At 35.6% G+C, this 26,076-nt stretch overlaps 1 protein-coding gene across 6 annotated transcripts in view; it reads right to left on the bottom strand.

Moving 5' to 3' along the window:
• Positions 1-26,076, bottom strand: part of WASHC4 (WASH complex subunit 4) — a 57,953-nt gene that overhangs the window by 4,142 nt on the left and 27,735 nt on the right. For all 6 annotated transcript variants that reach the window (XR_011256039.1, XM_069585204.1, XM_069585205.1 and 3 more), the window contains 17 exons: positions 25,452-25,559; positions 24,829-24,975; positions 24,625-24,704; positions 23,377-23,482; positions 22,785-22,901; positions 21,493-21,661; positions 20,669-20,823; positions 17,901-17,975; positions 17,545-17,649; positions 15,077-15,211; positions 12,370-12,478; positions 7,819-7,885; positions 7,234-7,320; positions 4,383-4,530; positions 1,263-1,359; positions 451-647; positions 22-121 (listed from right to left, as the gene is read on the bottom strand). Coding sequence is in view for 5 of the 6 variants with exons in the window: in XM_069585204.1 (XP_069441305.1) it covers positions 22-121; positions 451-647; positions 1,263-1,359; positions 4,383-4,530; positions 7,234-7,320; positions 7,819-7,885; positions 12,370-12,478; positions 15,077-15,211; positions 17,545-17,649; positions 17,901-17,975; positions 20,669-20,823; positions 21,493-21,661; positions 22,785-22,901; positions 23,377-23,482; positions 24,625-24,704; positions 24,829-24,975; positions 25,452-25,559 (2,002 nt within the window). In the remaining variant the exon portion in view is untranslated. The remainder of the gene's footprint in view (positions 1-21; positions 122-450; positions 648-1,262; positions 1,360-4,382; positions 4,531-7,233; positions 7,321-7,818; positions 7,886-12,369; positions 12,479-15,076; positions 15,212-17,544; positions 17,650-17,900; positions 17,976-20,668; positions 20,824-21,492; positions 21,662-22,784; positions 22,902-23,376; positions 23,483-24,624; positions 24,705-24,828; positions 24,976-25,451; positions 25,560-26,076) is intronic.

Genomic DNA, 26,076 nt, shown 5'->3' with positions numbered 1-26,076 from the left:
AAATAAAAGCCACTCACTAACCTTCTTTCTCTTTCTTTTCTTGGTTTTCTTCAGCTGCAGTCTTGTCAGCTCTGAAGAAAATTCTTGCACTGCTCAGTGAGAAATACAGCAATTCAAATTCCTAAGTAAATAAAAATATCAGAAATAAAAGTTGAAAATATATATTTTAGCAAAATATCAAAATTACCATATTTAATATCTCTTCATTTTTCTAAAATGCTCTAGTGAGTGCACATCATAAATACAGAAACTGAACTAAGCAATCTATCCATTTTTAAAGATATGAGTCAAATGGCTTCAAGTATCATTCATTTAAAAATATACTCTTTATGACCATTATTCATTTCACCTATTAAAATGGGAGTTTCAATATGATTGACATTTTTTCAGTGATCAAGAAGTAATGGGTATTAAAAAGTCAAACCAGATTTGACTATTATTCTCCTCTACCTGTAGATAAACATCCAGTCGTTTCTGAGTGAGATTCATGGTTTGTAGTAGTTTTTCATCCTGACTAGTTGACTGTACATTCTGTTGCTTAGCAACTGCTCTCATCTCCTTCAGGTATTTCTCTCTAACAGATTGGAACCAGTGAAGTGAGTCAAATTCCTGGTACTGATCCAAAAGCTTCAGAATGTAAGCCACACCTAGAGTCATCAGCAAAACCAAATCAAATTACAATGTGTACACAAACTGTATTCCACTCTACCAACAATTCTTAAAATTAAGCTAACCATTTTAAAATTAATCCTCTTTCCAATTATGCTTTACAGCACAAATGAGAAACTTAGCAACATGGCTTAATTCCTCCTTAAAAAGATGTGATCCTATAAAGAAATTTTTTAAAAAAAAGCCAATCAGGACGATAAAAAGAAATAATATGGCTATGAAGATCTGCAGATCACCTGGAGATAACACAGGGCTGTAAGAGTGGTTCTCCTGCTAAAGAGACAAGTGAGGGAACTATAAGGAAAGCAGAGAGACTAAATAAAAGATGGTCAGACTGTAAAACTACAACAAAAACAAAGCCTAAATAATTAATCCAAGTGATTAGCAACACCAAAGGAGCATGAACAGTACAAATGATGAGAAACAAGCATTACCAATCAGATGACCCACCTAAAAAGTAAACAGTAAATAAACACAGCTTGTGAAAAACAAATCTACAAAGAGCACATAGATCTATTCTCAAGCAAACATTTCAAAAAATTCACTGTAAGGTAAACACAAAATTCATGGGAAAAGAATTTCATTAAACTTACCCATGGCAAAGCCATCATCAGTAAAGGCAGCTCCAATTTTATTTTTTTTATTCAATTTCTCCTTGCAACTAATGGAATGCTCTACAAAGTTGAGGGTCTAAAAAGATATAACAAAATATCAGAGAAACGACTGTGCTAAAGAGTCGTCAGAATTTAGTTCCTAAAACAGACATTTCAAAAATTATAAATAGGATCTCTTCTAAGTTCCTGCCTTTTTGATTTGAAACACTTGCCTCATATAAAAAGCCTCTTGGTGAGGTCACAGTATGTGTAAGTATCTCATAATGGCTCTTTTCCAAATCCTTTAAATGTCAGCACTCCCTCAATCACCACTTAACCCAAGCACAGTGCCTTGTTATAAGATGCTTACTAAAATATGTACATTTTACAGATGAAGGGACTAAGACTTGAGAAGTTTAGTACTTTCCCTAAAGCCATAATCTAAAGCAAAGTTGAGTCAGAAAAGTAGGTCTGCTTTATTTAAAAGCTTGAGTGAAGTCTCTCAGTCGTGTCCGACTCTTTGCGATCCCATGGACTGTAGCCTAACGAGGTTCCTCTGTCCATGGGATTTTTCAGGCAAGGATACTGGAGTGGGTTGCCATTTCCTTCTCCAGGAGATCTTCCTGACCCAGGGATTGAACCCAGCTCTTCTGCATCGTAGGCAGACACTTTACTGTCTAAGCCACCAGGGAAGATCAATTTAAAAGCTTAAGTACTCTTAAACACAGCAATGCTTAGTTCTGCCCACCCAATTCATGCTATAATACTATTTCTTACCATATTCTTGGCTTAAAAAGCTTAGTGGTCATTTGGATTAACAAATTCCGGCCCCCCTCAAAAAAGCACTTCCCTAAAAAATTTAGCTCCTGTAAAATACCTTAACTAATCACAGCATTTATTCAACAAAGATTTACTGCAACTTACTATGTGTGCTCAGCTGCTTTAGTCTTGTCTGACTCTTTACGACTCTCTGGACTGTAGCCTGTCAGGCTCCTCTGTCCATGGGGTTCTCCAGGCAAGAATACTGGAGAGGATTGTCATGCCCTTCCCCAGGGGATCGTCCCAACCCAGGGATCGAACCCATGCCTCCTGTGTCTAATACACTGAAGGTAAATTCTTTATCCACTGAGCCACCAGGGGGCTCAATGAAATAATTACAGTAAAAAAAAAAGAATACCATCTAACACTCTACAGGGCAACACTCCTGACAATGACAGAAATGCAGCGCCTCTACACGGCCCACCCAGTAAACCACCGGCCACATCTGGCCACTCTGCACGGGAGATGCGGCTGGTGAAACTGAGCAAGTGAACTTTTTTTTATAAAATTGTAACCAATTTAAATTTAAGTGGCCACTTGGGGGCTACAATAGCACGGCACAGGAATAAAGAGAGGCCTGTTTAAAAATAACTGTGGTACAATATGATAAGTACTACAATAGCTTACACTGGAAACAAGATTATCAAGTTTCACTTTTTTTTTTGCCTGTAAAACTTACTTGGCAATGAACTGCATTTTGTAAAATCTTTGTTAAAGATTTCTTCCTTAGATATTTCATGGTTTTTTCTGAAATTAGATTAAAACTCAACAAAAACAATAGTGTCCCATACTTTTCTTCTTTGTAGTGTTCTTAACCCACCTGTTTTCTCCATCACTAACTGAATTTTGACAGCTGCCCTGCAAAACTCCACTCTTCCTCAGACCCACAAATGGTTCCTCACTGATGTTTACTATGGCTTCAAATTTATAAAGAAATATGGTGAGAACTCACCATGAGTTAACTACATTATTACTGAAATATAATTAAGGTAGACTTGCTTCCAGTCTCACAACTATCTGAATATGAAAAGATAATGCTTATCAGATAAATATGGACATTTTTGCTACATGGTGTAACAATTATGAGAGAGTATTAACAATAAATGTATTTTAAAAACAAACAATAGAAAGGAAAATGCATGAAGAAAAAAGCCATCCATAGCCATCAGATACTTTGAATTCATAATAATGGTTCTAAGTTGGCAGACTACAGTCCATGGGGTTGCAAAGAGTTGGACATGACTGAGCGACTAATACTTTCAGGTTTCCCTGATGGCTTAGACTGTAAAGAATCTGCCTGCAATGTGTGAGACACCAGTTCAATACCTGGGTCAGAAGATTCCCTGGAGAAGGGAATGGTTACCCACTCCAGTATTCTTGCCTGGATGATTCCATGGACAGAGGAGCCTGGCGGGCTACACTCCATGGGGCTGCGAAGAGTTGAATATGACTGAGCAACTAACAATAGTATGTTAGAATATCGGTGTTAATTCAGGCAGCAACATGAAAAAAGTTATTACTGTTGATCAAAGTTAGATGTAATCAGAAGTTACATCTGCTCAGTGATATTTAGACTTTAAAGCTATTCTTTTACAATTTTTTAAAGAAAGAGCTTTGTTAAAGAAACCTTTAGAGAAGAATAACTCTTTTTCCTAATATATACCTCTCTAATCTCTTCACTCCATTTTCCTCACTGTAATAACTGTTTTCATACTGCAATTGTGGTTATTTTTAAGATGTCAACTATAGAATTAGAGTGCCACACACTATACATGATAAAAAAAAATTTAGTTTAGATGTTAATATTTACTACTGAGTAGAGATATGCTATGCTATGCTAAGTTGCTTCAGTCATGTCCAACTCTTTGCAACCAACGGTCTGTAGCCTGCCAGGCTCCGTCTGTGGTTCTTTACCACTAGCACCACCTGGGAAGTCCCTTTAAATAGTATGCTTTTAAGAAACACTTCATATTTTAACAGTCTACATTAATCACTTAAAATGACTATATAATTCAGTCCAAAGATAACATGGTATATATATAAAATGGAGTATATGCAAGTAATTTCAATCACACTAGGATTCCTCTGGCAGTTATTAATAAGAATCTATCTTAATTATAAAGAAGTCTCATTCTGCATAGCTAGTAAGTAAAAATTCTAGGACACATTCACTGAGACCACATTTAGTTTTATCTACAACCAAAAAGTCAACAATACAGTCTGTGTGCATTTCTTGCTGAAAAAAAAAATTGTATCTATTAATACTTTAAAAAATTCATTTTGTGTATTAAAAATACTCACCAGAGGGGGAACAATGATATAGAAATTTCGGAGATGTATATTCTTTGGCCTTCGAAATTCTGGAGCAAAAACATCCACAAGCATTTTGAAATATTCTGTGCCTTCAGCAGAATTTCGTGTGTGATCACTGAGGACTGAATCCAAATGCCTAAAATGCAAAAAAAGAAAAAAAGTATTTATTTGGCTCCTTTCTCAAAAGAAGAGGAAGCTTTTAAAATCCATCTCTCATTAGTTAAGAGCACTCAAAAATATGAATTACTTTAAGACATCTCTAAACTTCCTTGGAGAAAAGGATGAATTTTTTTTTTAACGGACAGAAGCTTATCATTGTTTAATTAACTTAGTCCCTAAAAGAGAGTATGTAGCGCCTCTTGAAATTTTAGAGTTTTGTATTTTCTTCTTCTCAAAATGAACCATGCAGAAGTCCACTTCATTGTAAATAAATTCCTTTTCATTTTAACTCTCTTCACTAACACTTCTACACTTCCTGACTTCAACTGTAATCGATCTCCTTTTCAAGAATCTAGTTTCCCACTCAACCTTCAGCCTTCCCTCATAGCTCAGTTGGTAAAGAATCAGCCTGCAATGCAGGAGACCCTGGTTCGATTCCTGGGTCAGGAAGATTCCCTGGAGAAGGGACAGGCTATCCACTCCAGTACTCCTGGCCTTCCCTTGTGGCTCAGCCAGTAAAGAACCCCCCTGCAACATGGAAGACCTGGGTTTGATCCCTGGGTTGAGAAGATCCCCTGGAGAACCGAAAGATTACCCAACTCCAGTATTCCGGCCTGGAGAATTCCATGGACTCTATAGTCCGTGAGGTTGTAAAGAGCTCAGACATGACTGAGCAACTTTCACTCATTCACTGAGTCAACCTTCAGAAACATTAGCTGCTGCTTCTACATCCTTATTATCACTTTCAAATTACTATTCCTCCACCAATAAATGGTAGAAATCTCTCCTTTGAGATGCGTGTGACCCAACTATATCCAACTATCCAACCACTCCCTCCTAAAAGCAGGCATCTATTAAGTGGTTTAACCACTGTACTTCATTTATCTTGAACTATGATATCTGTTCCAGAAGACATTAATGTCCATTTAGAGAATCAATTTATTATCATAACCTCATAACTCCCTGACATCACTTGCCATAAACTTTGTTTCACTTGATGAGTAAACATCAAGGCAAGAACACAACACAGGTACTCGCCATTACACTGCATCGGGGGCCCTGTGTCAGCACGTAAGGTGGATACATCAGTCTCTCCATTGGGAAGGTGTTTTCCCCCTTGGGAAGGTGTTTTTCCCCCCTTTATGATTAATAATCACTTTGTGAGACAATGTTTTCATAGTGAATACTCTATTCTCCAAAAATGTTTGAGAATTCATTGATGGTTTCTGTCTGATGTCAAGTACTACAGTGGTAGTTGCAAAACTGGTTTTTCCCCTAAATTTTCTCATCCCTTTCATATTTACTAGCTGGAAAGCACTGTAAAAAGGAACTTCCCCTCTGTCTCGCCAACTTTTATTATCACTGTATCACGGACTCTTAAATTCAATATTATGATCAATTTCTACCATTACTCTTTTTGATATTCAAATTGTTTCCACTTTGTCCAAGGGTGCCCCTTCATACCTGACCCAGTAACTGTTATAGTTATTAATAAGAAAACCTGGTTTTCTAAATACGTAACAATTCTGCATGCCTTTTCAAGTTTTACATTGTGTTCCAAAATCACTACTTATAAGTCTATACATCTGCACTGTTCAGTAAGACTGTCATTAGCTATTTAAATTTAAATGAAATAAAGATTTTATTTCAATCCCCTAGTCCATTAGCCCTATTGCCAGTGTTCAACAGCTACATTCGGTAGTGACCACTGTACTGGATACTACTGCTCCAGATTACATAAAAGGACGGAGCAGTATTAGAACCATGCTGGCGAAGAGGAATATTAAAAAAGAGTGAAAAGAAAGGTAAGGGGCTTCTCTGGTGGCTCAGTGGTAAAGAATTCACCTGTCAATGCAGGAGACATGGGTGTGATGTCTGATTCAGGAAGATCCCACAGGCCATGGAGCAACTAAGCCCACGCGCTACAACTACTGGGCCTGTGTTCCAGAGCCTGGGAGCCGCAACAAGGAGACCAGCGCAGTGAGAAGTCCACGCACCACAACCAGAGAGTGGCCCTCACGCGCCACAACCAGAGAATGGCCCTCACGCACCACAAACAGAGAAAAGCGCACGGAACAACACAGATGCAGCACAGCCAAAAATAAGTGAGAAAATAAAATTATTTTTAAAAATAGGTGAAATGAATTTTGTTAATGAGATTTTTCTTTTAATTTCTTCTTTTTAAAAATTATTTGGCTGCACCCAGTCTTAAGTTGGAGCACAAGAACTCTTCGTTGCGGGGCTTGTGGGATCTAGTTTCCTGACCAGGGATAGAAGCCAGGTCCTCTGCATTGGGAGTGAGGAGTCCTAGCCACTGGACCACCAGGGAAGTTCCAATTTTGTTAATGAGATATTTGGCATTCTTTTTTAAACACTAAATCCTCAAAATTAGTTATGAACTTTCTACTTCAGCACATTTCAATATGGACTAACCACATGTCAAGTGTTGAACAGTCACATGTATTTGAAGGCACCATCTAGAAGATCCCTTTTAGTGACACTGGAAAGATCTCAGAATACTGTAGTCTTAAAAAAATTGTATCCCGTAAACAGACCATCATTTGCATAATAAGAACACTGACATATCAGTTTATATGTTATCCTCTAGTCTTTAATGTTTAAATGATCATACATTTTTTAAATCTCCAAATTTAACTTATTTTTCCAAAGATTAGATTACCTTGCTGCTTTTAATGTTTCTTCTGCAAGACCTTCTTCTTTGACTAGTTCTTCAAAATTTACAATATCTTCAAGATCAGGTACAAATCTACGTTAAGAATTTTAGAAGGCATTTATTAAAGCAAATTAAATATATGCAACTGACAGACATAAAAGCAGTACTGTAACACTGAACTTTTCAACAATATTTTTGGAAAGAACTTTGCATTTCAGTTATATTATTAATATCACCAGTTTATATTTGGAACAACTGAGTTCCAAAACTCAATTTTAGCATTTTTAATTATTTACATATAATCATCAAATTATAATCTTTAAAAATTATGTACTCTATAGAACATTTCAAACTGCACTGGTAAAAGAAATTAACTTCAAAAAATACAGATTTTCAAGTCTGCTATAGTCTTAAAATTTGAGAAAAATATTTAAGTAGTAGGATTAATGGTTTTCTTCCATATTTGATCTCAAAATATATCCACAAGAAAAGAAAAAAGCCCCTTCTATAATATTACTTACAATAAAGATGGATTTAAATGACATAAAATTTCTAAATGGCATAAATAAGGCAAAAATATTGCATCCATACCTAATGGCATTGCTGCTACAATGAAGGCCACCAGATCTTATCATTCGTACATAGCCCATAGCATTACCTTAAAAATCACATACACACAAAAAATCAGATGTTTATACAAATAACTCTAAGTTCTAATGATCAGGAATACAGTTATATATAACAGTCAATTACAAGGTTTCAACTCGTAAAAACTAAAGAGATTTTGCTGTATTTTACTTCAGTTTTGCTCCAAAAAAATATAATTTACGTATTTGTGCACTTAAAATATTGTTGCTCAGTCATTAGTGTCCAAGTCTTTGAATATAAATGTACATAAACTTACACCATCTATATTAAATATTTTAAAAATAAGTTTTAATTGATAAATGCATTAAATTGAGCACATTTTAAAAAATCAAACATTTGAAGATTACTGTTATCATATGTCTGTCTGTCTCTCTCTCACACACACAGAGCTGCAAGTGGTATCAAGAAATCCTTATTTGATTCCTCCCAAATTAGTATCTCCAACCGAGACTATTCCTCTAGGCTTTTTTTAATCCCATGCCTACATCTCCATGTCTAAGAAGAATTTTTAATTTAAGAAGTTTAACTCCAACTAAAGATCTTCACCCTCAATTATATTTTCTTCCTCAGAAACTGGCAAGTCTATCCTTCCAATAGCTCAGGCCAAACCCAGGGAAGTCATCTCTGCCTCCTTCCTTACCCTCAATGTTGTCGTTTAGTTTAGTCAGTAGTGTCCAACTCTCTGTGACCCCATGGACTATAGCCCGCCAGGCTCCTCTGTCCATGGGATTCCCCAGGCAAGGATACTGGAGTGGGCTGTCATTTCCTTCTCCAGGGGATCCTCCCTGTGGTTCAAACCTGTATCTCCTGCATTTGCAGGATTTCTTTACCACTAACCACCAGGGAAGCCCTCCTTTCCCTCATACTTTAATCAATGGCAAATTACACTGGCTCTACCTTCAAAATGTCACCAGAATTCAAGCAGTTTTTCCAGCCTTCACAGCTCTCACCCTATTCCAAACCACCAGCAGTTCTCGCCTAGAATATTACACTATGCAATGGTTTCCTGATCTATTTCCACCTTCAGTATGCCACCCCCCGACAATGTTTCCTTTATATAGCAGTTAGTGGTTCTTTGATTCTGCCCCTTGCAACTGTTCTGATACCACACCCTACCATCCAGGTCTTCACTAACTCCATTCCAGCCCGACTGGTTTCCAGAATTGCTAAGCAGACTTGGGACTTTTGCATTTACCACCACCTCTTCCTGGTAAACTCTTTCCTTAGCTATGCATGCACATGGCTTATTCTTTCATGTTACTTAGGTTCCCGCTCACGTGTCACCTACTTAGAGCTTTCCCTAAATATCATTAAACTGTATCATCCCCTGAATATCATTAAAATCATTTAAAATCATTAAGTGTTTAATGACGTGTCACCTTACTCAGCACCTATTACTGATACGTATCTTTCTGTCTGTATCTCCCCCGGTTAGAATGCAAGACCTATGATATAGCTTTTGTGTTCTTAAACTGCTCCACCCCTAAAGCCAACATTTCCTACTCAAATGAAATGAAAATACTTGTAAGAACAGACAAAAAGATAAGTAGTCAATACTTCATATATTACAATAATATAATTATGCACTTAACAGACATCATCTAATATTGTTAAAAACCTTCAATTAGGTATCACTGAATCCAAGGCTTATCCCAATATAAGAAATGATGTTAAAATGCTTTTTTAATATGCATCTTAGAACAATGAAGTATCTAGTTTGATTGTTTTCCGTCAAATTGTTTTCCTCCAAATTGGCTGATTAAAATATGCTGCTGCTGCTGCTGCTGCTAAGTCTCTTCAGTCGTGTCCAACTCTGTGCGACCCCATAGATGGCAGCCCACCAGGCTCCTCTGTCCCTGGGATTCTCCAGGCAAGAACACTGGAGTGGGTTGCCATTTCCTTCTCCAATGAGTGAAAGTGAAGTTGCTCAGTCATGTCCGACTCTTAGCGACCCCGTGGACTGTAGCCCATCAGGCTCCGTGAGAAGCAAATAGGGAGCAGCAGTAAAGAGTAAATCTGTGAGCTAGACTACTGGGTTCAAATCTGAACTCTGTGCTTTTTAGCTACAAAACCTAGGTCAAGTTATAAACTTTGTACCTTAGTCTCTTCAGTTGTTAAATTAAGCTATAATGGGTTAAATACTGGGTTTACTGTCATAGATATTACCAGCACCTAGAAATACTGTACTGTCCTCAATAAATATGTGGAATGAATGAATATAATACTTCATAGCATTGAGTTTTACATGTGTTAGAACATATAAAGCACTCAGAATAACTTTGGCACATAATGAACGCTCAATAAATGTTAATGGTGGTGGTTATTCATTCAGCAGGCAGGTTATAAGACAAAAAGACTTCTCATTTTGCTCCCAGCTCTAGATTCCTTACTCCTTTTCTCAACAGAGTTAACAGACTCAAAAGCACATTACAATTTTTATGGGCAGAGGTAAAGAACTTTTTAGGAAAAACACTGCAAGCCTAACGGAGAAGGCAATGGCACCCCATTCCAGTACTCTTGCCTGGAAAATCTCATGGACGGAAGAGCCTGGAAGGCTGCAGTCCATGGGGTCGCTGAGGGTCAGACACGACTGAGCGATTTCGCTTTCACTTAAGAAAAGAATAAAGAATAAAATACTGGAACAAAGTGAAAAGGATAATATTCACCAACTGTGCAATACATGCCAGGGGCAGAAGTGACATGATTTTTGGGTACTGGGGAAAAATGTGTATTTTGATGTATATTGCGGGGGGGGGGGGCGGGGAATGACTAGTGTCCTGAGCTCACGAATTAATGATTATTTCATAGTACGAAAGTACTTTTAGAAAATGTAAAAACATGAAATAAGTACTACCACAAGCAGTAGTCACAAGGGGAAAAAACTTATTGGTGTGTGAATTTTAAAGTTTTAAGCAACACTGCTCTGAAGAAACAGCTCTTAATTTGAGTACCATGGACTCTAGCTTTGGGCATCTGACCTCTGGTATGTTATATGCAAAACTGTATGTGAACATGCATAGGGGCATTATTCTGAGGAAAATCAATTCAGTATTTTCATCAAATTCTCAAAAAGAGTTAAAAACTATTGCTCCATAAATTCACAATCTAATATGACATTAAATATCACTATGAATAAAATAATACTAGACAGTATCTCACTATTAAATTGTTTAAAATTTAAAATTTACAAAGGTAAAAGTCTCTAAGTTCTTGTACTAATACAAAACAGAAAGTTTTAATGTGTAAACCAATTAATTTATACAACTTTAGCTAGTGCTCACTGACTTTATTCCCTAACCAAATGTTTATCATACCTTTCCCACTAGTAAACTTAAAGCCTCTTGAGAACAAAGGCTAATTGTATTTTCAGCATCAAGAAAAATATCTGGTATAACAAAGGCTTTATAAATGTTTGATAAATGAATCAATGAATCTCAGGAGGCCAAATTTTGCCAAATTAGAGTCAATAAGGCGCTTCTCCAATGGGTCAGGCGGTAAAGAAACTGCCTGTAATGCGTAAGACCCAGGTTTGAGTCCTGGGTCGGGAAGAGCCCCTGGAGAAGAAAATGGCAACCCACTCCAGTATTCTTGTCTGGAGAATCCCAGGGGCACAGGATACTGGTGGGCTACCATCCATGGGGTCACAGAGAGTCAGACATGACTGAACAGTTTCAGAGTCAGTAAGAATTTACTGAACTGCTTGCGGTCTGCAACTGGGAAGAATACAAAGCATCTTCGGACATGGAGCCGAAAAACCCTGGTTAAAATGCCAGCAACACCACTTATTTCTGAGTTTCTCTTTTTTTTCATCTTTAAAAAGATGATTACATGCCTATCTCAAGCGTTACTGTGAGGACATTAATAGAGGTAATGCATATGAAAAGCTCAAATAAGTATACAGTTTTTTAAATCTTGGATTATTTTTAAGTGAAGTTCTTCCTTTTAAATAGTGTTACACATTTCAGAAAACAAGTTCTACTTGTAAGCCAGACAGACAACTCAAGAAATTATATATAAATATAAAATGATGGATCATAGGAAACTTATTCAATAACTTTTCACATAAACACTGCATATCTTTGCATTTAGGCTTAACCTAAGGGAATCTCTTTTAAAAGTCTGAAATAGGACCTTGAAAAGAATAGGCACCCAATAAATAATTACCAGTTGACTATTTACTATGAGTATGGCCTTTGAGATGAGTTATATTTTTAATTTAACTGAAGAGGTTTTATTTATCCACAAAACATTTATTTATACTATTTTATTTATAAAAATTTTATTTATAAATATTTTATTTATCTATCAATTATTTGTGCACCAACCATCCAATCATACTTGAAAAACTTTTGGTAAGGAAAGGAATTTACTAGTGGAATAAAGCCAAACTTAGGCACACATATATTAAAGTTTATTCCTATGAGATATTTGTAATATATCAGACAGATTCTAGGCATTTGTACTTTACTTTCCAACATGTTTACAATAACTTACCAATTTGGCTGATGAGCTGCCTGAACTGATCAAGGTAGCTTTGTCCCTCTGGGGTTATTCCAAGTTTTCTGATGCCTCGATTGAATTTTTCTGCTCTTTCAAAAGGATACTGGAGAGAAAATTTGAAGACTGCCATTATTAATAAAGACTCCTAAAACATAAAATACCTACTAACTCAATCATACCAATATCACTGTTCTAATTTTGCATTTCCATTGTGTTAAAAAAAAAAACAATTACTAAATTTAATGACAAAAAAATTATATATAGCACAAAAACTACCAATATTCAAGGTCAATATAAATATTTTTAAAGGGAATAATTATGAATGCCACCAAACTTATTAGATTTCCCATTACCAATATTAGTCTTCCAACTGCTCTATCAGATAGATAAAAGAAATCAATGCTTCCTAGAAACATCTGTTCAGAGATTTGTAGTAAGTTTCCATGGGCTGAAAAGTATTCAGTTCAGTTCAGTTACTCAGTTGTGTCCGACTCTTTGCAACCCCATGAATTGTAGCACACCAGGCCTCCCTGTCCATCACCAACTCCTGGAGTTCACTCAAACTCACGTCCATCGAGTTGGTGTGCCATCCAGCCATCTCATCCTCTGTCGTCCCCTTCTCCTCCTGCCCACAATCCCTCCCACCATCAGGGTCTTTTCCAATGAGTCAACTCTTAGCATGAGGTGGCCAAAGTACTGGAGTTTCAGCTTTAGTATCATTCCTTCCAAGGAAATCCCAGGGCTGATCTTCAGAATGGATTGGTTGGATCTCCTTGCAGTCCAAGGGACTCTCAAGAGTCTTCTCCAACACCACAGTTCAAAAGCATCAATTCTTTGGCACTCAGCCTGCTTCGCAGTCCAACTCACATCCATACATGACTACTGGAAAAACCATAGCCTTGACTAGATGGACCTTAGTTGGCAAAGTAATGTCTCTGCTTTTGAATGCTATCTAGGTTGGTCATAACTTTCCGTCCAAGGAGTCAGTGTCTTTTAATTTCATGGCTGCAATCACCATCTGCAGCAATTTTGGAGCCCACAAAAATAAAGTCTGACACTGTTTCCACTGTTTCCCCATCTATTTCCCATGAAGTGATGGGACCAGATGCCATGATCTTCGTTTTCTGAATGTTGAGCTTTAAGCCAACTTTTTCACCGATAAAAAAAGGTTTTTCAAGTCTTAGTCAATTTTTTTAAATTATTCATTTTATAAAAGTAACAAATGGAAACAATTCTTATATAACAACAGCACCATTTATTTCTCTGAACATTAATTTCTGATTCAATAAAAATGAGTTAATATAATTTCGTGCTAGCTAATCTATAATTTTATTAATTATTTTGCTGCCCTGACAATGAGAAGAATGCACAGCTAATATATAAGAGGGCTAGAACGAGGTGATGCTTAAGAAGAGTAATAAAAATAGGTCTGGAAGTGGCAAATCAAACATGAAATCCATCCAAGCCTGGTTTCTCTATCCACACGGCTATAGGCGGCCTCTGTACTGTTAATACAATTCACTTCACTACAGGAAAATTCAGTCCAGAGGGTGAAAGTAATATAGCATTCTTATAAATTATTGGTGGGATTGTCAATTGTTGCAATATTTTTAGAGTACTTGGCAACATGTGTTAAAAATTTAAATAATCATATTCTTTGCCCTTTTCCGCTTCAAGGAATCTGTCTTTCAGAAACAGTCCCCAACACACGGAGATATATATGCAAGGATGTTATCTATAGCACTGTTGGCAGCACAGAGAAATCAGAAGCTACTGAATAAGTATTTCTCAGTAGGAAGTTAAAGGAGTTACAGTATGCATCTTGACTATCAACTGTGCAAAAGACTGAGGTAGATCTATAGGTACTGACATGTGATAAGCTCACTGCAAAACAGTATGTTTAGTATCAGTCCATTTTTGTTAAGGAAAAAAGCAGTATTTGTAATGCACAAATACATGTTTATCACACAGACATCTGGAAGACGGCACATGACACTGTTAATAGCAACTGCTCCCAGAAATGGAATTGGGAGAAAACAGAAATGAAGGAGAACATTTAGTTTAAATGTTAAACAATACATTGTTTAAATGTTTCAAAATGAGCACGTTCTGCTTTTGCATTATTTTAAAATGAACAAAAGTAATACCTGGTTACATTCATCATTTCCTTTTTCCTTACACTTTCACTTACAAAGAATGCAAAGGGTAAGAAATTACAAGGGAAAATACAGAAAACTGGAAGTCAAACCAGGGAGTTATGTGAAAAATAAAAAAGAAAACAAAATCCCTAATAGAGTAACTCATAATGAATTTCAGCATAAACATTTGCTATATAGGCAACTGCTGAAGATATTGAAGGTTTGGTTCAAGATCCTGCAACAACGCAAATACTGCAATAAAGTGAGTCATGTTAATTTTTTGGTTTCCCAGTGTAATACAACAGTTACGTTTTCACTATACTGTAGTCTATTAAGTATTCAATAGCATTACATATAAAAAAATAACATACATGCCTTAATTTAAAAAAACTTTGCTGCTAAAAAAGGTAACCATCATCTGAAAATGCAGGTTTGCCACAAACCTTCAATTTGTTAAATATAGCACCTGCAAAGCACAAAGAAGTAAAGCACAGCAATGTAAGGTATGTCAATATATTCAGCAGTTGAATCAAACCACCTTTTTAAAAGAATATGTAAAATACCTTATGATCATTTTGGTCCTTGATTTCCCTGAAAAACCGAATATCTTTAATCAATCTGGATTTGATATGTTCATCATACATAAATTGGCTAAATATATAGAACTTCTTTTTCAAAAACTGGTAGGTGAAATTGACCTATAAAATTAAAATTGGAAAAATTAAATATAAAAATTAATTTCAAATCAGTACTAAATAAAATAATCCATTTATAAAGTCTAATTCATTTTGGACCTGAAATACTTAAATAAATGAGGTTTTTATTGCCACAGTTTATAGAACCTTCTAAAAGCTCCTCTTAAATATTTTTATGACACAAAGAAAGAAATTAAAAAATATTCACATAATAATATGACTAAGAGCTATAGTGAGAATCATAAACCAGATCTGCCAACACACTAGGTTTTATGTCATAAACCACATTCAGGAGATTATTACCAATCTGCATGAATGAACTGATACTAAAGTAAAAAACATGGTGCTCTTTGACCTTTCTTAAAGGAAGACAGTAAACATTCAATTATTTACCCATAAATATTTTGAGCACCTCTTACGTGCAAGACAATGTACCTGCTCTCATGCTAGACACTGCCCTTGTCATCACCAAGTGAATTCAAGTCGGAGGGACAGGCATTTTAAGACAAGTATAATACATGTTAAATAAACTAGGAAATCGCAACTGCAATAACCTGTAAAATGATAAGTTTAGATGTTTTGAGAATGGATTAAAAGGCCCTGATCTAGACTTAGAAAACATTGAAAAAGTAGGGTTTAAGTTGCGATTAAAGTCAAAACAAGATTAATTCTGATCCACAGATGAAAAGAAATGAAGCCGCTCAGTCGTGTCTGACTCTTTGCGACCCCATGGACTGTAGCCCACCAGATTCCTCCATTCATGGAATTTTTAGGCAAGAGTACTGGAGTGGGTTGCCATTTCCTTCTCCAGGGGATCTTCCCGACCTGAGGATCGAACCTGGGTCTCCCACATTGCAGGCAGATGTTTTACCATCTGAGCCACCAGGGAATCAGCCTTGCATTAATTTCCATCCCCACCACCTTCAAATATTACCAATTATTTTGGCATATGTACACCCATGTTAACTAACAGTCTTCATCACCCAGTTATAGAAATGGGTGCTTTCTCAGAACTTTTCTTGCAGCTTGAAACATTGCTTTTTCTTGATCTCCTCAGTTGTAGTAGCTCTTAGAAGATTATTACCCATCTTAATAGTGAGTAAATCTGCCAGTCTCTGATCTTATTTCTTCTGTGCTCAGCTCATCATCACCAGACATCAGGAATTTACAGTTATTACTGTGGTTAACTAATTAACAGCTGTTTCTCCCGCCAGAGTACAATTACCAAGACCAAGAAATGTCTGTTTTTCTCATCTCAGCACCCAGCACAGTGCCTGAGACACATAAAATACAAGCATAATTACACGTTACATGAATGGTTGATAGATGAGGTCAAAGAAGAGTTTGATCCTGAAAGGTTCAGAAATCTCTATGCAGATGACTCCTGACTTGAAATCTGAAATTCCACCCATGTCTCATTTTTCTTCTGGTAACCACTAACAAAGAGTTCCAACCATGTTACTTATCAGCTCAAATACAGCTTCTCCACTACACTAAAAATGGTCCTTTGCAATCTTCCAGTCATGTAACTTTTCCTTATTCCCTTACTCTCAAATATGCTTAATAATACTGTACTATTTAAACATTCTCATTATTCTTTCCTCAAGGAGAAACTGTAACCTGAAAAGCAGAGTAAATTTTAAGATTTCTCTTTTTCCAACAGAGGAAAACAGCATATAAGCTCAAATGATTCATTCTCTCACATCACTGCCCATTTTTAGGAAGATTTGAGATATTTTTAGCAAATTGCTATTTTTAAGGGTATCAAATAACTAGTAAGTACCCTCCCCCGAAAAAGAGGATGCAAGTGTTAAGTGTTCGTCGCTCAGTCGTGTCTGATTCGTTGCGACCCTATGGACTGTAGCCCTCCAGGCTTCTCTGTCCATGGAATTCTCCAGGTAAGAATACTGGAGTGGGTTACCATTCCCTTCTCCAGGGGATCTTCCCAACCCAGGGATCAAACCTGGGTTTTCTACGTTACAGGCAGATTCTTGGGGACTGACGTTAAATAAACTATCAATGATTTGCTTTCAAAAGCAACTTTTCAGAGACTATCAGACAATCCACATAGATATATATTTATGCTGATGTCTTCAAATTTGCAGTGTTATTTATAATGATCTTGAGATGGTAAGACATTCTTAAGTGACCTCTGAATCACAAAGCTTCCATTTCCATCTTACACAACTTCAGTGCCAGATACTTCAATTACAGCAAACAGAAAAATGGAAATTCAGGTATAATATGAACAGTTTTTTCAATGAAAACTGTTTTTAAACTTCCAAATTAAACAGCATCAAACATCTGTACAACACCCCCTCCCAGAAGGTTCTTACTGTTGTATTCATGATTCCTGTGCCATGTGTTCGAATTGAATTAGCAATATGCCGAATATTAATAGTGTTCAAATGTTTGTTATTACTTGTTCGTTCAATAAAAATCTGTAATAGAACAAACACAATCCATAGCAAACACTGGTCAGTTAATCTAAGAATTTTAGAACTCTATTTTATTAGAGATAATAGGAAAGTCATTCAAGAAGATAATACAGTCAAATCAAAGAAATAATATCTCTAAACAATCATTGTTTCCTTTATTTTGTTAACTTTCGCTGCTAAGAATCAATTCTTTGCCCCTCAGCCTTTCCTACTATACACCCACCCACGTTAAAAATTGTTTTTAATTTACTCACTTGATTATTGAGATTATAGAGGTATCGAGATACAAATATATGAATGTTTCTCATAATTTCCAAGACATCCAGGCCCTACAAAACAATCCACATAAGTTCTATTATTAGTTTAAAATAATAAAACTTACCAATATAGTAACTTACTGCTTACATTAAGTCACCCAATATTTTAAAATTATTTTAAAGAACTACAGAAAACATACAGCCAAAGGTTAGAATAGGCTTCTGACACACACAATCAGGACTAACTGCTTGGGGAAATCTGACTGTTTTTATCTTTTGTGTAGAGAGGAAAAGTTAAAACTTCAAAGATCCATGACTCACATCATTTCCCTACCACTTCTGAGAATATGTCTTCTCAAGGAATTTTTTCCATATTTTTTAGAAAGTAAATTAATAGCCAGATTCTAAAAGGCAGCCAGAATATGTGGTGATCTCTAAAGTATACACTACTTTTCAAGCACTGTGCAAGGTTCTTTACATGGAATTCTCAAAAAGATATTATTATTCTAAATTCCACAGCTGATCACCCTCTGTTTTTTCAGTCTTTTATCTTTACTGAGGCTTTCAATGGCTAAGTTAAAGATCTCTCTTGGTAAATGATACATGGCACTTGAAAATGTGTGGACTATTTTCAAGTACCTTTTGATATTGATTTCTAACATAATTCCACAGTGATAAGAGAACAGACATTGTATGACTTCAGTTACCTTTAGACCATGAAATTTTTACACTTTGTTTTATGTCCCTGGATATGTTCCAATGTCTCCTGGTTTATAGTCTAAGGGAACTTAAATAGAATTTCTATCCTGCTGTTGTGTGAAAATTGTATAAATCTTAATTATGTTGAATTGATTCATAGTGTTTGTCAGGTCTACTATATCCTTCTACTTTTCTATTCATTTTATTAATTTTTGAGAGTCTGATAACGAAACTCCAACTAAAAATCTTAATTTATCTTAAAAAATAACCGTAATGTATAGTGGACTATATGTAACTTTGTTCTGTATTTTCTAAGTCTCCTATAAATGTGTTACTATACTTTCATAATTTAAAAAATAAAAAAGGACAAAAATTAATTCCACAGGTGAAGAAAATGAAACTAAGAGTTCTGCAAAGTCAAAGAGGTAGGAAGAGGCAGAACCCAGGGATTTTAGAAAGTCTAATTCCAAATCTTTATGCTTCTTTTAGTTATACTGCTGCTGCTAAGTCGCTTTAGTCATGTCCGACTCTGTGTGACTCCACAGACGGCAGCCCAACAGGCTCCCTTGTCCCTGGGATTCTCCAGGCAAGAACACTGGAGTGGGTTGCCATTTCCTTCTCCAATGCATGAAAGTGAAAAGTCAAAGTGAAGTCGTTCAGTCGTGTCCGACTCTTCGCGATCCCATGGACCACAGCCCACCAGGCTCTTCCATGGATTTTCCAGGCAAGAGTACTGGAGTGGGGTGCCATCGCCTTCTCTGTTTAATTAAACTAGACCATCCTGAATATAAGGACTTCTCAAATGACTCAGTGGTAAAGAATCCTCCAGTCAATGCAGGAGATGCAGGTTTGATTCCAGGGTCAGGAAGATCCCCTGGAGAATGAAATTGCAACCCACTCCAGTATTCTTGCTTGGAAAATTCCATGGACAGAGGAGCCTGGTGGGCTATAGCCCACGGATTCATAAAGAATAGGACACGACTGAGCGACTGAGCTCACCCATATGTACATTTAATATACAAGTTACCTAATAAGAATCCTTCATTCTTCAGTGATTACTCTAATATCTAATGAATGGTATCATGTAAACTATTCCATAGCTTTTCTAACTGGGGCTCAAAGTAGTATCAAAACACCCCTTTGATTAAGTTTTTATTATAGATTTTCTTACATTTTAATCTAAAAATTTATTTACTCAGTATTTTTCTTCCACTAGACTACAGGTACATGAGCTAAGACTGTTTCTATTTATTTTTGTATCCCTAAACATACCGAGGGCTTCACAGGAGACCCAGCGGTAAAGAGTCTGACTGCAAAGCAGTCAATGGGTTCAATCCCTGGGTCAGGAAGACCCTTGGAGAATGAAATGGCAACCCTCTCCGGTAACACAGTGCAGTGTCTAGCAAATTTTTGATAAATATTAATTTTATAAATAAGTGAATGAAAGGATATACAAACTGATCCTGGAACTGGCCCCTATATATGCAGTAAGATGAACAAAAAATTATGATCTTCAAATTTTGGAACTGAATTAATGGATTTTAGTAAATATTATATCTGGATTATCTTAGAAATAATTACATGCAAATTAACTGAAAACAAATCTTTGTATTCCTGAGATACAACCATATTGTAAATTAGCTTACTGAATTTAGAAAGCTAAATATTTTGCACTCGTTACATTTTTCTAGGATATTAAAGCACATATATTATATCTAGTTTAAAATTCTTAACTGTGACCTTGACTAAACTTGTAAAAGTTCAGCAGAAGTCACCTCACTATCCTGATTTGTTTCTGAAAAGCTGTATGTAAAAATGTATGTACCAAAATTTCAACAAAAGGTGAAGTACAAACATTTGGAAGCATGTGATAAATTCTTTCATAAAGGAAATCAGCACTAATTTTTTATTCTTCTCAACTGTGAGCTTTTTATATTTAGCAAATATTTTCTTTTCACTTTCAACTTTGAAATATAAACACGGTACTAAATAATTTTTTTTTAATTGTCTTAGAGAAACACTATTAAGCTACCATTAGACTATACTAAGAACACTTTATACTATACCTGTTCCAAAGTCTGACTAGGAAGATGGGCCTCTGTCATAACCAATCCATAACGCTGAGTAGCTAAATTTCTCATTTCACTGTAAGTAGCCCAGTCATGGAGAGCTACTGTCGTTAGATTGTAGAAAGTCTTGTCTAGATAGTGAGTTACATAAGCTTCAAAAGAAACAAACAAAAAAATAAAAACTTTTTTTGATTCATGGTAACAATAGGAAAGGAAGAAAAATGACACTAAAAAGCAACTTGTCTTTGAACATTAAATTTCTTCCTTTAAAATAAGGTGCTAGGAATGGGACTTCCCTGGTGATGCAATGGAAAAGAATTTGCCTGCCAACACAGAGGACACGGGCTCAATTCCTGGTCAGAAGATTTCACAAGCCATAGAACAACTAAGCCCGAGCACCACAACTACTGAGGCTATGCTCTAGAGTCCACAGGCTGCAACTACTGAGCCATGTGCTACAACTACTGAAGCCTGTGCTTCACAAGGGAAGCCACCACCACGAGCAGCCCACACACTACAATGAGAAGTCCCTACTTGCTGCAATTAGAGAAAGCCCACACACAGCAACAAAGACACAGTCCAACCAAAAATAATAATAAAAAATGAATTAATTAAAGAGAAAAGACTGAGAGCTAAAAAGTGTTCTTTAAATAATAAAATAAGCTGCTAGGAAAACAAAAATGATGAAACAAAAAGGAATTCAAGAATAGATGGACTAATACAAAGAAAGATTTTTCTCAAGGTTTTGTTTTTGTTATTTGTTCTTTAACAGAGCAAACACATATAGAATACGACCCTAAGAAGAAAACCAGAACACTCACCTCGAATGTCAATGAAACGATTGAAAAATCGAATTGGATTCAGAGAGAAAAAAAGGGCCAGGTCTTTCATGCCAACTTTGAAAGGGTTTCTGTCATCCAGCTTTAAATGAGTATGCACAGAAAGTCGCAGGTCCTTCTCTATTTCTTTGCACAACTTGTCCAGCAAATGCTATTCAGAAAAGAATTGATATCTTAAAATTTCAAAATGATATTCCAATTGTATGATTCTTCTAGATGTCCATGTTCTCAATGTGAAGAGCTTTATACTCAGTACAATGACAAAAAAATTTGTCAAACTGTCAAACTAAATACTCCCTGGTAAAATACTATTTCACTGGGAAAGTCAAATTATTTTGCTATCCATTTTAAATCAATGACTCTTTTTAACCAGGAAGCAGTCAGATGAGTTCTAATGAGTTCATTAGTATTTTAAGTATAATACCCTTGCAAAGAAAATCAAAAGCTAATCTCTGGTAGTTTCACCAAAAGAAACATGAATATACAACATGAAGCATAAAATTTATATAAACCAGAACATAGGAAGGAAGATCCTGAGAACACGCAAGAGGAAAATTTTTGAATGCTTCCATGTAAAATTATTAAAAAAACACAAAATTCACATAGTTAACAGCAATGAAATTAATCATCTTTTCTGGTGTAACATGGGGTTCTAAACACTGACCAAGACATGTACCTTACTTTCTAAATATGAATATTCAGCATGAGAAATTATATGAAAACTCTCACATTTTTATCAAAGCTGAGTAAGGTTTACATTGCAAAATTCACTCATTTTTAATTCCTCCCTCCATATAAAAATACTGCTGGCTGAAAATACAGTTTTAAAGATGGCAGTGTTTATAACACACACTTCTTTAGAACAATGAGAGATTCATTTAAATTGTTACACAAGAAACAGGATTTACTTTTAAATATAAAAGATTTCAGTCATTAGCTCTCAAAATGAAATTCAACATTGATAGTTGTCTTAACTGTATTACCATGAGCAGCAGACAATATTCAAACCAATTTTGCATTTGCAGTCTTCTAATGAATAGGACTTTAAATTCAAATATACTACTTACTAAAGTAAAAGAAAAAAATAATTCCAAATTCCTAATCTGGATTTCTATACAAAAAATTAGGAACTAAAGCCCAATTACAGTTCCTTTGTTCTAGACAGTGATTTGCAAGTTAAGAATCATAAATCTGTGAAAGTCTGCTTCAACCCAAAAGTTTTCCCAAACACGGCATTCTAAACACATCTTATGCTTCTCAATCTCAAATGTTACCTCATTTAAAATTTCCGTAATTTCCTTGTCATAGCAATCGAGAAGCATCTCACAGGACTCCAAATGCCTTGCATGCATCATGGCGGGCACACAGTCACGTAAAGCGCTGAACATGTACTGAAGAGGGGGAGGAGAACGTACATGCATTTAGAGAAACTACGTCTTTGAATTACATTACAGAAGTTACCTATCTTAAAAGACAAAGCCTCAATCTGAAGGCTGTTTTTCCACCCATGACTACCTTACTTTCCTAAGAGCTGAATTTTACTCTCCAAAGCATATGCTAATACCAAAAAAAACAATCACATTAACTAATCCTTTTTATCTTAAGCATTCAAATACGTTCATTTCCACAAGGAAATGGAAAGATCTGAATACCCTGCTGACAAATAAGTCAATTATTTTGACACCAACTAAAACCCAATTAATTCATTTGTATTAATATAAAATTTATATGCATAGCACTGTTAAAAAACAGCACCAGTTTTTAAATGGTTTATTAAATGATCTATTTTAAAATTAATTAAAATGGTTTGCACAGTGAATAACAAAAATGAAGAAATAATGCTCTTTACACTATTCTTTTACTTACATGTAGTCTGGCTGCATCAACAGCATTTTCATATACGTCATCTAAATAAATCGGGAAGACAGCTCGATGCCAGTACAGAAAACAGCAGTCACACTGTGTCTGGACTCTACAATGTAAAGTAGTAATTAATGCTACCAAAAGTGAAGTAAGCCCCCAAAATAATGAAAAGAATGGCATTATTTACTGTAAAGGTAAGAGCTGTCTATTCATATCTGTATTCCCTATATCACTTAACCCAAAATTAGCATAGAAAAGTCATAAAATAAGTATTTTTCAAATGGTAACAAAACAGTCCAGTATCTGACACTGTTGGAATTTTATAAATGCATTTTAGTTTTAAAGCATACTTAAAAAAATGTAACTTTATCACAGTTTAAATTGTATTATTTGATATGACCAGACTCACAAGACCTGCACCACACGCACCATTTTACCTGCCTCAAAGCTGAAAAGGAGACCTTTCAAAAAACTGTGACCAAAACAGCAACAACAAAAACCAGTGGCACTCAACCTATTTATCATCTCTGCCAAGTGACTATTTCACACTTTATAGGGCAACAACTTGATCATAAATATCTTATAGTGAAGAAAAGTTCAGTATTTCTTCCATGGATAGAAAGTGAAATGCCACAAACTACAAAAATCTGAGCTTCTCAGAATAACAAAAACATTATGCTATAAATACGAGCATTAAATAAAAATTGTGCTGTAATCTTAGTTCGACTGGAAATCAAAATTTCCCTCTAAGAAACTCAATGCTTACTTGATAAAAAGAAAACAATAAAGCCACAGGAGTTATACAAATAACCAAAAATGAACCCATCTTAGTGACTGTCTAACCAATGATGTAACTCAAATTCTGTCCCAAATAATTATGGAAGACTATGTGAGATGGCTCTAAGTCTCTCACAAGTAGATGAAGCTTTGTTACAAAGCAGCAATTGAGTGCATTAGAGATACCCATCACAATAAGCACAATAGTTCCAGAGTCTGCCAGATGCTCTAAGGGCTATATCGCATTTTTCAAGTGAGTTCTTCCAAAAGCTACATCCTTACTACAGAAGACAAGTAAAAGAAATACAAACCCTTGTCAGAGTCTCATTCTAGTCGTGCCACAGAAATTATGAGGAGGAACCAAAGGTCTACCTAGATTACATTCCTTCTACTGCTAGACTATTAAAAAAAAAAAAAAAGCCCTGATGTTTCCATCACCCGTATCTTTTGTTACCATTAGCTACCCCTACTTACCTTTCTCGAAGTTCACTGATAAGATCCAGCTTCTTCATGACTACTTGAAGTGGAAAGAGTTCTTCATCTTTAAATGTTTTCTATTGGGGAGGGAAAAAGCACAGAGAAGTTGCACTTGAAGGACAGGTTTCTTCAGCCAGTAAAAAGGGAAGTGTGAAATCTCAGGTCTCATTTTTACTCTGTAAGTAACAGCAATACACTTACCATTTGTGTGCCCACACTCAATGCCAAAGAAACAATTAGTCGTCGCTGCTTTGTGCTTGGTCCATTTAGAGTGTTTTCAGCCAAAACTAGAGCAGAGAGCACATCAAGACGCTGTTCACTATATTTTTTGTCAGAAATTACTCTTTTCTTAAAGATAAAAGGAAACAGGACATACCAGCTTTAAATTTGAGGCAGTAACAAAAGACTCATGAGGAAAAATTTTCCAGTTATCTTTTCCATGATTCAACTTAACAGCACTTAAGACAAATACTTTTCCTGTTCACTTCTTATGATGTCAGATGCTTTATTTCCATAACATTCTTGCTGAGCACCGTCAGGAACAGCAAATTACTAGGCGTACCTCAAAATTACCGTATCAATTTAATAAGGAAATAATTTAAGAAAGACACAATGTTATTTTAATAATGCATAGTATGTCCTTTTTTAGTAGAACTGTGTTAATGCTGGAAATTCAGGCTAAAGATAATCCTGATCACTCTCAGTAAAATCATGGAATACCTTGGAGATTATAACCAAGAATACTGTGGATAAACATGCTTAACTAGAACACATAAAACAACAGAAGGGCAAACTAGAAAGACAATATAATTATGCTTTTATACCTTGGCCACAGAAATAGAATTAAGAGCCTGATGCTGAAGGTGCTGTGTTATATGTGAGACTGAGTCAGCCACAACCATGCTTCTCCTGTAGAACATATGCTCTATCGCCTAAAAAGAATCAGAAGTGATTCTGTGAGAATCAACTTAAAACGTAAAATATTTAGGCACAATTCTAGAATATCTTTATGACTTTGGGCCTGGTAAGAAATTTATAAATGAGATGAAAAAGGCACTACTATAAAGGGTAAGTCTGGTCAATCCAATTGTATTAAAATTATAAATTTCTGTTTATCAAAAGCCACTATAAATAAAATTGAAAGATAAACCAATGTATGAGAAAATACCTGCCACACACACGAGATTAGTACTCAGAATATGTGGACACCAAACAAATCAAACACTTTTTTTAAAAGGCAAACAATTCAACAAATACCTGAACAAAAGAAAAGAAAATATTTCTCCAAAAGAAGCAGTTAATAATATTTGAAAAGATATTATCATTAATCATCAGGGAAATGTTAAGCATAAAGTCATCTATAAATACTAATACATAAGTTTACATGCACACACACACACACAAAAAGTTGACAATACCAATGTTGGCCAAGTAGGGAACTACAGAAAT

This window comes from Ovis canadensis, chromosome 3 (genome assembly GCF_042477335.2).
Source record: "Ovis canadensis isolate MfBH-ARS-UI-01 breed Bighorn chromosome 3, ARS-UI_OviCan_v2, whole genome shotgun sequence".
NCBI classification, from domain to species: Eukaryota; Metazoa; Chordata; class Mammalia; order Artiodactyla; family Bovidae; genus Ovis; species Ovis canadensis.
The sequence above is the reverse complement of the archived record's forward strand: the minus strand, read 5'-3'. Positions and strand labels throughout refer to the sequence as shown.